A 12,329-nucleotide genomic window follows, 5' to 3' on the forward strand; every position below is an offset into this window, starting at 1 on the left:
ACCAAAGCTGTGGAGGACCATTGAGCAACTTCAACCACCAGGCAGCATCTCCCATGGGGTGGAGGATCCATCCCCCTGCACGTGCGGGAACCAAAAGCATCTACCCGGTACCTCGTGTTGACCATCAGGCCCATCGAAGGAGATCCCAGAGGCTCCAGGGCAGCCCTGTCTCAGATGAGTTTCAAGACCCTAGATCTTCCAGGAGCCCCCTGGCACCAATAACCTGACTACCTGGGCACTTGCCTCCACCAACGTTTGTTTGGGTTCAATCCAAACACCACCACCGGGAAAGATTACCAGCACTTCGAGAGACATCAGACGAGAAAAGCTCTAAACAGTGTCTCTGCTGTTTCTATTACCTTTTCTGCAGGTAGCCCAAGTACGGTGAGAGCCTCCAACACTAAGTGGTCAGCCAGAACCTCTGCACCCAAACCCCACAGCCCAATTTCACAGCTTCTGCCTGTGTTCTCTTGGCCTAGAAGTCCCTACGAGCAGCTCCACGTTGGGTTCTGCCTGACTTGCCCCCAAGTCCAGTCTTTGCAGAATTGTTTTGACAGGTCCATTTAAACTTTACCACACAGGGCTCGAGGCTACCAACACAATGCTTGTGGTTTCTTGGAACCTGGGCCCCAAGCACCTTAAACCCTACAGGATACCTTCTACAACAGTTTGCAGGTATACCTATACAGTACATCTTTTCCTCCCATTGGGTAACATTGTCGTGTTCAAGGCTCATTCCCTAAATATGACAGCTGGGATTTTCTACTGTTCATCTGTAAAAATCTATAATGTCTAAGTTAGTTACCTGATCCCGAAGATTTTGGTGTCTAAAACTATATTTAAAAAGTGTTATTTTTCTAGATTGGTCTAAAAAAAATCATGGGTTAGTTTCAATTATTGACTGGTGTGTACCATAGATGCTTAACACTATGCTCTGGTAAGCCTAAACTGCTCGAACACACTACCATAAATAGCGCACTTGGGATTGTTAATTTAAGCCCTGTACGCCAATATGGGTAGTCTGTACTTTTGCATGGTGTGCCCTTACATTGGTACTACCACATAAAAAACAATCTTCCTACAGAAACTACTTGCAAGACTAACTGAAGAAATGGATTGGATCGGCAGCAGTTTGGAAGCTGCTATATGCAAACGGTTGAGTTCCATTTGGATACCAAGACATTCTTCGGATAACCTTATACAGCAAGTCTGAGGTGGTTGTGTGAATACTTAAGTAGGCATCTAGGAACTCTAAAAGTACTCAAGATGTAAGGCTTCTAGAATATGCACCAGAATAACCAAAGAAAATAGGTTTACTAAGACAGGTGATTCAGGTCACGTGGACCAGATAACCCTTGCTGTTTGAGGAATTTGAAGTATTTAGGGCCTTCACTTGCTCTTAAAAAATTATATAGCCCATGGAGCAGAAGATTAGGATTAATCTGAAAATATGAAGATGTGAATGAGGTTGGGAGATTGTTTTAAGGGGTTACATTCAAAGATTTTTGAAACCCACAGATTGTAAAGGAAGTGAGGTTTGCACAAAAGGGAAACCAGCATCCTCCCACCCAAAAATGCCTATTGTCCCACATTACAGCAGCAAGTGGTAATATAATAATCTATGAACAGCATTAAGGACCACTCACAGCAGGAAACAGGCGATATACAGCAGTTTAATATAAGACAGGCTAGGACTGTTTGAACGAAGGACTTGCAGAAGTATTATTTGGAGTTCCTGATATTGGTTGGTATGAGGTGCAAATGCATGAACGAGTTTCAACAGCTTTATTCAGAGTATTCATGCCTGCTGTGGTCGTGCCTTATATTTGGTTACCTGTCCCCAGTATTTAACTTCCCCAATATCCTCCCCTCGAAGAGTGATGCGAGTCGCCTGAATCCCATGCTACAAATATAGTAGATCTGCACCAGAAGCTTGGAGGAGCAGAAATTCAGGTGTTTATGATTGCTGCCAAGGATCATGTAATGGGGTGGTCATCTGTGTTTCTTGCCCCTCGCCTCAATCTCTTCATAGGGCGTAGTTGGCGAGTTTAAGTGCAGTTCTTTATTATACATAATCACATCACAATGAAAAGGTCTGTGGTTGGGTACTGGGTTTCAGCAGTGTTCAAAAACATAGAAAGAGAAAACACGCAACTTGCAGTAATTGGCAAACTCTGCATTTTACCACTGCAGTGTCTGTATGCTTGTGTGTGTATATATATATATATATATATATATATATATATATATATATATATATATATATATATATATATATATATATATATACACACACACATACGCGTGTGTGCGCGCATACACAGATGGTAAATATGATACATTTATTACCTAAATATAAAGATTACAATGTGTGGTGTTTGAACTAGCATCACCAGTCTTAGCTTTTACTTCAACCATTATGGCCTTCCTTTTCAGTGCATGCACATGTGTACAAACATTGTTCATATCACCCATGATTGAGTCCAGCCTGGAAATAATCTACCTTGCACGAATAAGAGAATCCACGGTTTGCAAATTTGCCCATTTGGCACAACCCCTGGTATTTTAGATCACAAGACTTAAGATTTGTTAATGAACTACTGCAGGTACAGGAAAGTGACCCCAACAGACTAATGCATTCAAAAGGAACAGGTAGAATGGTCAAAATGTGCACAGCAAAAGCAATGTCTGCAAATGGCAGACATTCACAGTTAATCTAAATCCAGAGAATTCAGCCTACCAAACAAAGGACACCATGGGGCAGGGCATATCAACCTAATTCAAAGGCGCAAAAAAAGACTGAGCCCCATAACTGAAAGACTGAGCCCCATAACTGAAAGACTGAGCCCCATAACTGAAAGACTGAGCCCCATAACTAGGGGGAGAGAAGATCAATGGCGCATTAGGCTGGGTAGGGACAGGACATTCATCCTAAGGTGGAGATAGATGGCTGAAGTCAACAATGGTGAAAGGGAGATCAGTCAGCAGCAGGAAACTGAGGTCATCTCACTGAATAGGCCAGCTTACTTCAGAGATATAGATGAAATGAGATAAAAGCAGGTCTTGTTGAATGAGGTATGTCAGTCCATTGTAGAGGGCACTGGGGCAAACAAATATCAAAATACATCAGCTCAAGCTAGTCTACGCCGCAGCAACTGACGGGGAATCATGCATGGCGTTTAGTGGGAATGACAAAGGATGAAAGCAGATAATAAAAGCATTACCTGTATGGAGCGAAATCCTCCCTGTTAGCAGCAGCAGGCAGACACACACACAAGGGGAATAGAAGGAGAAGGGGAGAAAAGAGAAGCGTTGAAAAAAGAATTCCACAACCAAACACAATGAGAAAGCTACAAGAGCATACAGGGGTGGGAGGCTTTGTGGACATGGGGAGCGAATTGTAAGCACAGCGAACATAGTTTGCACATCCCATGTGCACACAGGTTGCAAAAAAGGTGCATCACAAGAGAAGTAAACTGGTAAAGCGAACAAAATAATCTGGCACACAAGATCAGATACCTTGGGAAAAAGCAGTAAAAAGCAGACATACAGCACAGCAGAAAAAGGCACTTCGTAGGGTGTAACTGAGTTAAGCTAGGAGGACAAGGATTTAACACTCGATTGGCTTGGGGAGCAAAGGAGAGGCACAAGCAGAGAACACTGCCAGAGTGAAAATCTATTGCCACTATTTGGGGAAACCATGTGCCAACAAATCCTGAAATGAAAGGCAGAGTAATGCAAATGGGAAATCTTTGTTTAGGCATAGGATTTAAGAGAAAGACAAAATTAGCAAGGAGACCCTTGGGGGTGACAAGGAGCCAATCAGAGTGCTTAAAAGACAGCAATGAGCCACAGACCATGGTCCACAAAGGAAAACCCTACGTGCAAAGATCATTTGTTAACATGGGGAAAAGTCAGGCATGTATCAAATGAGCGAACATGAAGTCAAACCAGAGGCACTGCCAACATGACAATCTATACAGACATAGGATGCATATCGGAGGTACAGCAAGTAGGTGCCGATCATTATACATGCAGAGCAAGGATCTTATATGATCATGGGGAACAAGTAGGCACAAAAAGAGCCAATGTGAACTTGGGATGCAAAGTAGTCACACCAATCAGAGCAAACTACCTGAATGGAAATGCAATGCCAGATAAAAGCAAGCCAACAATATAATGTACTTGAGCAACACAGAAGCTGGATGAGGAAACACGACCTTCCTTTAAATGAGGGCCCCTATTTGATTTTACATTAGCAACTGGCAGCATTCAAGTTGGGCAAGAATAAAAGTTTGAGTTCATAACTATCAAACAGTGGGCAAGTGGCAACCTAAATAACAGTTCGAAAAGTCACCTTTCAGTTCAGATTAATATTTAACCTTTGAGATTAACAGAGGAACATACAGTGGCACATCAAGGGCGTTGTGATGAACTACAGTGCTGGAACTACAACGCCACTATGTAATTTGTACTTGGAAACTTCACATTTCAAACTTGAGAACTGTTGAAATGATGGCCGATTACAATGCCAATTTAAGAGCTGTAATGATCAGGGAGTTGCCAATATTCCATTTGTGAGGAAAATAATTCATATAGGTCCAATTTCTAAAATATTTTTCTAAAGGCTATGAAACAAATGTAAATTTTTTGTGAGTATGGTTTTTCCTCTCGGTCTAGTTCCTCCTGTTGTGCACACTCTGATAGAGGGAGCATCTAGGGCTTTACCTTCGGGCAAAATATCCAAAAGGACGGCTGCCTCTGGAGGCTTGGTACTCCACAGGACACTTAACACCTACTCAAATGTTTTTGTGCATGTGCCTTAGTAAGATATTGTCAGACTGGTATCAGCATGCGAGAGTGGGAGCTATTTTGGCACGGGGAATATCAGTTTCTGCCACAAGTTACAGAATGGAGTGTAGGCTTGTTTGCAGTAAATGGATCACAAGACCGAACTTGGTTTCCATTTTGGCCAGTATATTACTCTAGGTCTCAAGGTTAATCAATCTATATGCGCCACATTCTTGAAAAATTAGACTATCTTCTAATTACTCCAGGCTTCTATACATGGACATCATTTGAAGATACAGCAAAAGAAAATGGCATAATAGTAACTGTTCATAAAGATCTACAAAGAGCTCTTAGAATGGTTTTCCATTTGGTCCACTCGCCAATACAAAACATTAACAAACTTTGCTTGTAACTGACAAGTTCTCGCAATCGAAAACGCAATGACAGACAACTGACACTGGCCAATTATACCAGACTCCTAAGGATCACCCAGAACTCCACAGCAGCTTAAGGCTTTTGCCAAACAAATGGTGTAGGTAACAGACTAATGTTGGCAAAAAAGTTATTCTAACCACGCCTTACTGTTCCATGTCATCCTAAGCATTATGTATCTGCAAAGTAATTAACTGGTAAAGGGGTCAAGGCTTCAAGCATCCTTGTAAACTTCACTAGAGTAATCAAAATTAAGTTAATCTGCAGCAGACCTTTTATAACCATTTGAACATGCTTCCAAACCTCAGTATGCAGGGGACCCAGAAGAGCAATATAGAGCATTGAGCTTCTCATGATATTGAGCTGCAGCACACTGCAAAGCAAAACGTCTCAGCATGCAGACTAGCTCAAAGCAAGCCTTATAGACAACAGATCGGCAATGATCACAGGGCAGTCAGCAGCTGATGTGCTGTTTCTCCGGTGGTATTAGCAATCCTCTAGCCATCCCATCCGCCCTGCCCTCGCCCACCAATTCGGCTCCTGACCACCCCAAACTTTACTTTGTGAGGGAGAACAAACATCTTGCAGTCTCAGATTAACAGCAAAGGGGCAATCACAGCGTTCGAGCTAAGGGGAAACAAAAATTATGTCGCTGGCAGCTTTGATCTCTCCAAAACAATATACTCGAAGATCATTACCATGGTACAGAAATGGCAATCATGAAAACAATCAGTGGCATAAAAACACGATTTCGGAGGCACAACAAGATTTAATTGGCACAAGTGATATTCTTTCGGGTAAAGCATCACATTTAGGTTAGAATGAAGCCGCTAGCTATGAAGAAAAGTGCACAAGTTATGAAGTTGCTCAATGATGAGGTTAGGATACAGAAGATCTGGTAGGTTATTTCGACATGCTCTCGATGATTGCCAATCAATACTTTCAAGTATTCATTTCACAGCTGGACTTGGCAAGAGAAAAAATGCAGAATAGCCAATTTCCACTAAGAGTACAACATAAAGGAATTACATTAAAGGATCATCAACACTAATATACTATTTTTAAAGTTGAGGTGTGAAAGATCACTTGGGCATTGCTGTATATCAGGATAGGAAGTTACATAGTAGTGAAAAATTAGGACATGTTGATTAACAATACTACCCCTGTACCATGAAGAGGATGAAGACCCCATCAACAGAACTTAATTTCTGGATGCATGAGGGCCAGCCACAGGAATTTCTAATCCTGAATGTTTGGGGACACACTAGGGTACAGCATCTGTCCTGTGAGTATCCACCAGATTTCTGGCAATGCAACGATCTTCCTGCTCACTTGAGACAGGGGAGCTTAACGGAGCCAGCAATCATGAATACTTTGATACATTTGAGCCAAACTGTTCCAAAAGTAATCTCCTCAACCGCATCGCTGCTGCCGTCATTTTTGCGCTGTGCGGCTTTTTTCATTTTTCCGCATTATATGACGAGCTCAGCTCGTCAGCACACGCCACCCATGGGTGATGACGAGCTGAGCTAGTCATCAGCATCGAAAGGGTTAAATCTCATCCAGACCTAAACAGAACGGTCAGTGGCTATCCAATGGCAAAATTCTGTGATTTTTAAAAATTTTTTTTAGAGAAAGCAAATTAAAAAACAGCAAAGACTTCAGCAAGTTAAGAAATGAAGTTAGTGAATACCAGTCTGTCGACAGTTTGCAGGAGGTGGCCCAGTGGCACGGGAACTTTGTTTTGCAACATATGTTCTGGTGCACCAAATATCCACGTTTAGTACATAATCACCTTTCCTTCCAAGATACTCATACTTCCCAAGAGAGCATACACGAACACTGAGAAAGTGTTTGGGACAAAATAACTGCACAGTTCAGAAAAGCTGGGACCATCTGCCCACTTTGAATATGCCAGACTAGTGCTTCGGTTTTCATACAATAAACTCATCATGCTGTTCTACTGGTGGTCTGCTAGCTTTCTGCTGTTCACCATAAGATCCCTGCTCTACCTAGCCGGGAACAAACCCAGTGTTTGCAGACTGGAGCAGAGTGCATACTGCGTCTCAGCCCCAGCCCATGTAGTGGTGGTTGGGGCAAACAATTCATAGCCCCAGGCACTGGCCTTTTTTCCTGTATAACTGGGGGAAGAGATGCTAGCTTTTCCTAGCAAAAGAGTAGCCCATTTTCTTCTAAGTTACAACCCTTGCCTTAATCATGTATGGTCACTAACGTCCTGATGTAAAAACATTAGCACAAATTTAGAACCGTACTTTTGCAACCAATGCGGAGTTTTGCAAACCAACCCAGGTACCAGCAGGTCAGTTCCAAAAATGTTAATTCAAAGTGGATAGTTTGGACCCATTTCATAAATTTTAATGAAAAGGGTCGCAAACTGACTTGCCATTACAGGGATAGTGGCCTGCACTGGCAAACCACCATGTCTGTAATTGAATTAAAATGAAGAAGTCAATATCTTTTGATGAATGCAGTCCATTATCGTTAAAGATAATCAGGATCTGTTTTTGGTTAATTTTATCAAAATAGTGTGCTCATTGAAAAAGTTTGTTTTAGGAGTTGGCAGTAGTTATGTTAAATAAGATTTCTAAAGCGCACAGCTACTCAAACGAGTATCCCGCGCTTAAAACAGAGGAAGACCCAGAGCAGGCGGAGACAAGGAAGAGAGAAAAGGAAGACCAGATAGGAAACGTAAATATTAGTTTATTTGTTGAAACAGCCAGGTTTTCAGTTGCTTCCGGAAAGCAAGCAGATTAGTGACTTGTCTAAGAGCGAGAGGCAGCTTATTCCACAGTCCAGCCACTTGCACTTGAAAGGAGAGACTGCCTTTGCGGGCTTTAAGGTGTTTAGGGGTGACCATAAGGTGTTGATGGGCAGATGTGAGATCTGCCAGGTACATAAAAAAAACTCTGCTAGAGATATGTGCTCCTATACCATGCAGGGCCTTGAAAGCGAGGACCAGAGCTTTAAAGCGGATTCTACTGCACATCGGTAGCCAATGCAAATTCTTAAGATGGCGAGAGACCCGGTCTATAGGCCCTAGGCTCAAGACAGCCCTGGCTGCTGCGTTCTGCACCACCTGCAGTTTATTAAGTAAGAATTCCGGAAGGCCCAGATATAGGACATTGGCATAATCAGGCCTTGAGATAATAAGTGCTTGAATAACCATTTTTCTGTGTTCGATCTGTAATAGAAATAAAACCTCCGGAGCATCTTCAGCAGACCAAAACAAGTTCCGATTAACGACAGAACCTGAGGTGCCATGGAGAGGGCATCATCCATTTTTACACCCACGTTTAACAGTCCTAACCGCGGACTGGGGAGGAGACATCTTGGGGCCACCATTGTTTCCAGACATCCAACGGGGGAGGCCAAAGAAGATCATTTCAGATTTGTCGGCGTTACATTTCAAATGATTATGTTTAAGCCAGGCAAAAGTTTTATTAGGCACTTATTGATGTTCTCCCCATTGAATTCCTCACCCTTCCTGCAGGTGAACAGCAATTGGGTGTCATCGGTGTATGATATTATTGTGACCACTTTATCTTCCGCCAATGATGCTAGTGGGGCCATCTATAGGTTAAAGAGTACAGGGCTCAAAATAGAGCCCTGAGGCACACCCACACTCAAAAGTCGACACCCTGGCCGAAAAGGGGGGTGCCCAAACATCCTGGTTTCTACCCTCTAAAAAGGAAGTAAACCACTGCAGCACCGTGCCCTCAGGCCCGCATTCCCTCAGTCTCTGCAGGAGGTGGCCATGGGGCACGGTGTCAAATGCCGCGGATAGGTCCAAAAGGACCAAAACCGCTTTGCCACCTACGTCCAAGGTCTCTTTAATGGATTCAGATACCTGCAATAATGCAGTCAGTACTAAGATTCTGCCTGAAACCAGACTGGCTAGGATGAAACAGATTAACCTCTGCAAAATTGCTGATCACTGTGTGGACGTATTTTCCAACTGTTTTTGCAAAAAAAAGACAGAAGAGAAATAGGTCTATAGTTAGTAAAGACCATAGGATCCGCCGTAGTTTTTTTTTTAATAATGGAATTATTTTCGCACACTTCCATCTGGCTGGGACCCGTCCACTATGAGGAGAAGTGTTATACACACGATTAACAATAGGGTTCAAAATCTGCCATAGAAGCCAAAAATGTGGCCGGACAAGGATCTACAGGCGAAACAGATTTCAATCCCTTGATTATTGCTAGGGATGTCTCTAAAGGCATAGGCGGAAAGATGGAGGGAGCACCCATCTTCCCGGCACTGGGGGACAGCCCGTAGAGAGGTCCACCCATCTGTCAAGTCTGGATCATTGAACAAAGCTTGTATAGACACTATCTTAGTGTAAAAGAAATTGGCTAGGTTCCCAATCCACTCATCCGAGGGAGAGGCAAGCCTAATAGCAGCATTAGGTGTGGAAAAGGTTCTAACAATGTCAAAGATCTCCCTGCTTTTGTTTCCTGCAGAATAAATTTTTGAAGCAAAGAAACTCTTCTTAGCTTCCTGTATCTTTTTATGGTAGCCTGTGAAGCCTCTTTATAGTTTTTTATTTTCCGCTTTAAAACCCTTCCTCCAAACTCTTTCCTGACGTTTACAGTCTTTTCTGCACTGACTTACCGTGTCAGTGAACCAAGGAGCTTAAGATCTAGTTATTCTTAGAGGGCGTGAGATAGGAGGGGCCAGGGACAGACTACCTTGTGAAATCCATTTTATTTATCAATCAATCAGGAGTTTGTTAAAGCGCAACTACTCACCCGTAAGGGTCTCAAGGCGCCAGGGGTGGGTGCAGGTTCCATTCCATCAAGGAGGGGGTCTGTCGAAGAGCCAGGTTGAGGTTTCTTGCGAAGATGGGGAGCAATGTTGTCTGTCTGAGGTGGAGCGGAAGGGCGTTCCATGCTTTGGCTGCGAGGAAGGAGAAGGAGCAGCCTACCGATCTTGTCTTTCTGGTGCGGGGGACCTCGGCGTAGGAGCTGGGCTGATCGTAGGGTCCTTTGGGGTGTGTGGAATTTGAGCCGGCTGTTCAGGTATGCTGGTCCGGTGCCGTGGAGGGCCTTGTGTGCGTGGGTGAGCATCTTAAAGGTGATTCTCGCCTCGACGGGGAGCCAGTAGAGTGTGCGCAGGTGCTGGCAGTGTTTTGGCAGGTTGAGGACCAGTCTTGCGGTGGCGTTCTGGATGTTCTGTAGCTTATGGATGAGGTTTTTGTTTATTCCGGCGTAGAGTGCGTTGCCGTAGTCTAGTCTGCTGGTGACGAGGGCTTGGGTGGCTGTCTTTCGGTGTTCGAGGGGGATCCATTTGAAGGTCTTACGAAGGAGGCGGAGGGTGTGAAAGCAGGAAGATGACAGTTGATCTGGCGGTCCATTTTGAGCTCGGGAGTCCAGGATGATTCCCAGGTTGCGTGCATGGTCTGTGGGGGTTGGCGGGTTTCCGAGGGCAGTAGGCCACCAGGTGTCGGGGTTTGGGCCCATGATGAGTACTTCTGTTTTGTTGGTGTTAAGTTGTAGGCAGCAGTTTTTCATCCATTTGGCGACGGCTTCCATGCCTTCTCGAAAGTTGCGTCTGGCGGTGTTGGGCTCGTTGGATAGGGAGAGGATGAGCTGGGTGTCGTCTGCGTATGACATGTTTAGTCCGTAGGTTCTGACGATGGGGGCAAATGGAGCCATGTAGACTTTGAAGAGCGCCGGTCTGAGGGAGGAGCCCTGGGGGACTCCGCAGGTGGTAGGTGTGGGGTCTGAGAGGAAGGGGGGGGGGGGGGGGGGGAGTCTGACCAGTTGCGTCCTGCCGGAGAGGAAGGAGTAGATCCAGTCGAGGGCCTTGTCCTGGATTCCTGCGTCGTAGAGTCTGCGTATTAGGGTGTGGTGGGAGACTGTCGAACGCCGCTGATAGGTCTAGGAGGATGAGGGCTACTGTTTCTCCTTCGTCCAGTAGGGTGCGGATGTCGTCTGTTGCGGCGAGGAGGGCGGTTTCTGTACTGTGGTTTTTTCTGAAGCCGGATTGGGAGGAGTCGAGGATGTGGTGTTCTTCAATGAATGTGGCGAGTTGGCTGTTCAGCATCCAGGTATATATCACCAATAAGAGTGGGTGGATAAAGATCTAATTCGCATTTAAAAGCCTCTGGAGTGATCTTATAAAAAGCTATTGAGGTGAAGGATGGCTGCTTAACTTGGGCCTGTGCATACTTTATCACCTTAGGTAGCTTAACCCCTTCGCTGCTGATGACGAGCTCAGCTCATCATCAGCCACGGTGGTCGTGTGCGGATGACGAGCCGAGCTCGTCATGTAACGCGGCTTTTGGAAAAAAGCCGCACAGCGGAAAAATAACCGCCGCAGCGATGCGGTTAAAACTGATCAGATAATGATTGGACCAGGGTAGGGGTAGGGGGGCTCGGTCTGAATTAAACAGTTTGCAAATACTTGATCAAGGGTATGGCCCTTCACATGCGTGGGGGCGGATATATGGCACAATATCAAACGCCCTCAAGGACTCCAACAAGGAAGAAGATTCTGCTCTATCCTTACACTCCAAGTGTATATTAAAATCTCCCAGAACCATAAAATGTTTGAATCTAAGAGCCAAAGGAGCAATAGCATCACCAATAGACTTGACAAAAGCTCCTGCATGCCCTAGGAGTCTATACACAAGGACTCCCACCAGGCACTGATGGGGGGACAAAAGCCTGAAAACAACATTCCGTCCCTTCAATATCCTCCATGGGAATACAGGTAATAGCTACGTCCTCTTTACTGATAACGGCAAGCCCAGCTCCTTTGCTTCCAATCCGATCTTTCCTAGTAATCAAGTAGCCCGGGGGGATTGCTGAAGCTATAATCAGATTAGATGAGGCGGACACCACATCAGGATTGGTTTCAGCCAATATATCAGATATGAAAGGCATGTTTATCAAGTGAGCGAGAGTTTAAAAGTAGAACCTCAATAAATTGTTGGTGCTCAGGTATAGCAACTGGCTCTTCCTGTCCTTGAATATAGACTTTGTGATGTATACTAAAGATATCATTGACGATATCTGTGGAGAAGCGTGGCTCAATGATTAGAGCGGCAGAAACGGATGCAGAGGTCTGGCCCGGGACC

The 12,329-nt window shown here is 44.5% G+C and overlaps 1 protein-coding gene across 3 annotated transcripts in view; it reads right to left on the reverse strand.

Annotated features, from left to right (window-relative positions):
* EIF4G1 (eukaryotic translation initiation factor 4 gamma 1) overlaps window positions 1–12,329 on the reverse strand; it is a 1,004,595-nt gene that overhangs the window by 764,096 nt on the left and 228,170 nt on the right. For 2 of the 3 annotated variants that reach the window (XM_086944450.1, XM_086944449.1), the window contains one exon: window positions 3,225–3,245. The exons of the other annotated variant lie outside the window; for it this stretch is intronic. In XM_086944450.1, coding sequence (XP_086800576.1) covers window positions 3,225–3,245 — 21 coding nt within the window. The remainder of the gene's footprint in view (window positions 1–3,224; window positions 3,246–12,329) is intronic. 3 annotated transcript variants of the gene reach the window in all.

The sequence above is a fragment of the Lissotriton vulgaris genome, chromosome 11 (genome assembly GCF_964263255.1).
Source record: "Lissotriton vulgaris chromosome 11, aLisVul1.2, whole genome shotgun sequence".
Lineage (NCBI taxonomy): Eukaryota > Metazoa > Chordata > Amphibia > Caudata > Salamandridae > Lissotriton > Lissotriton vulgaris.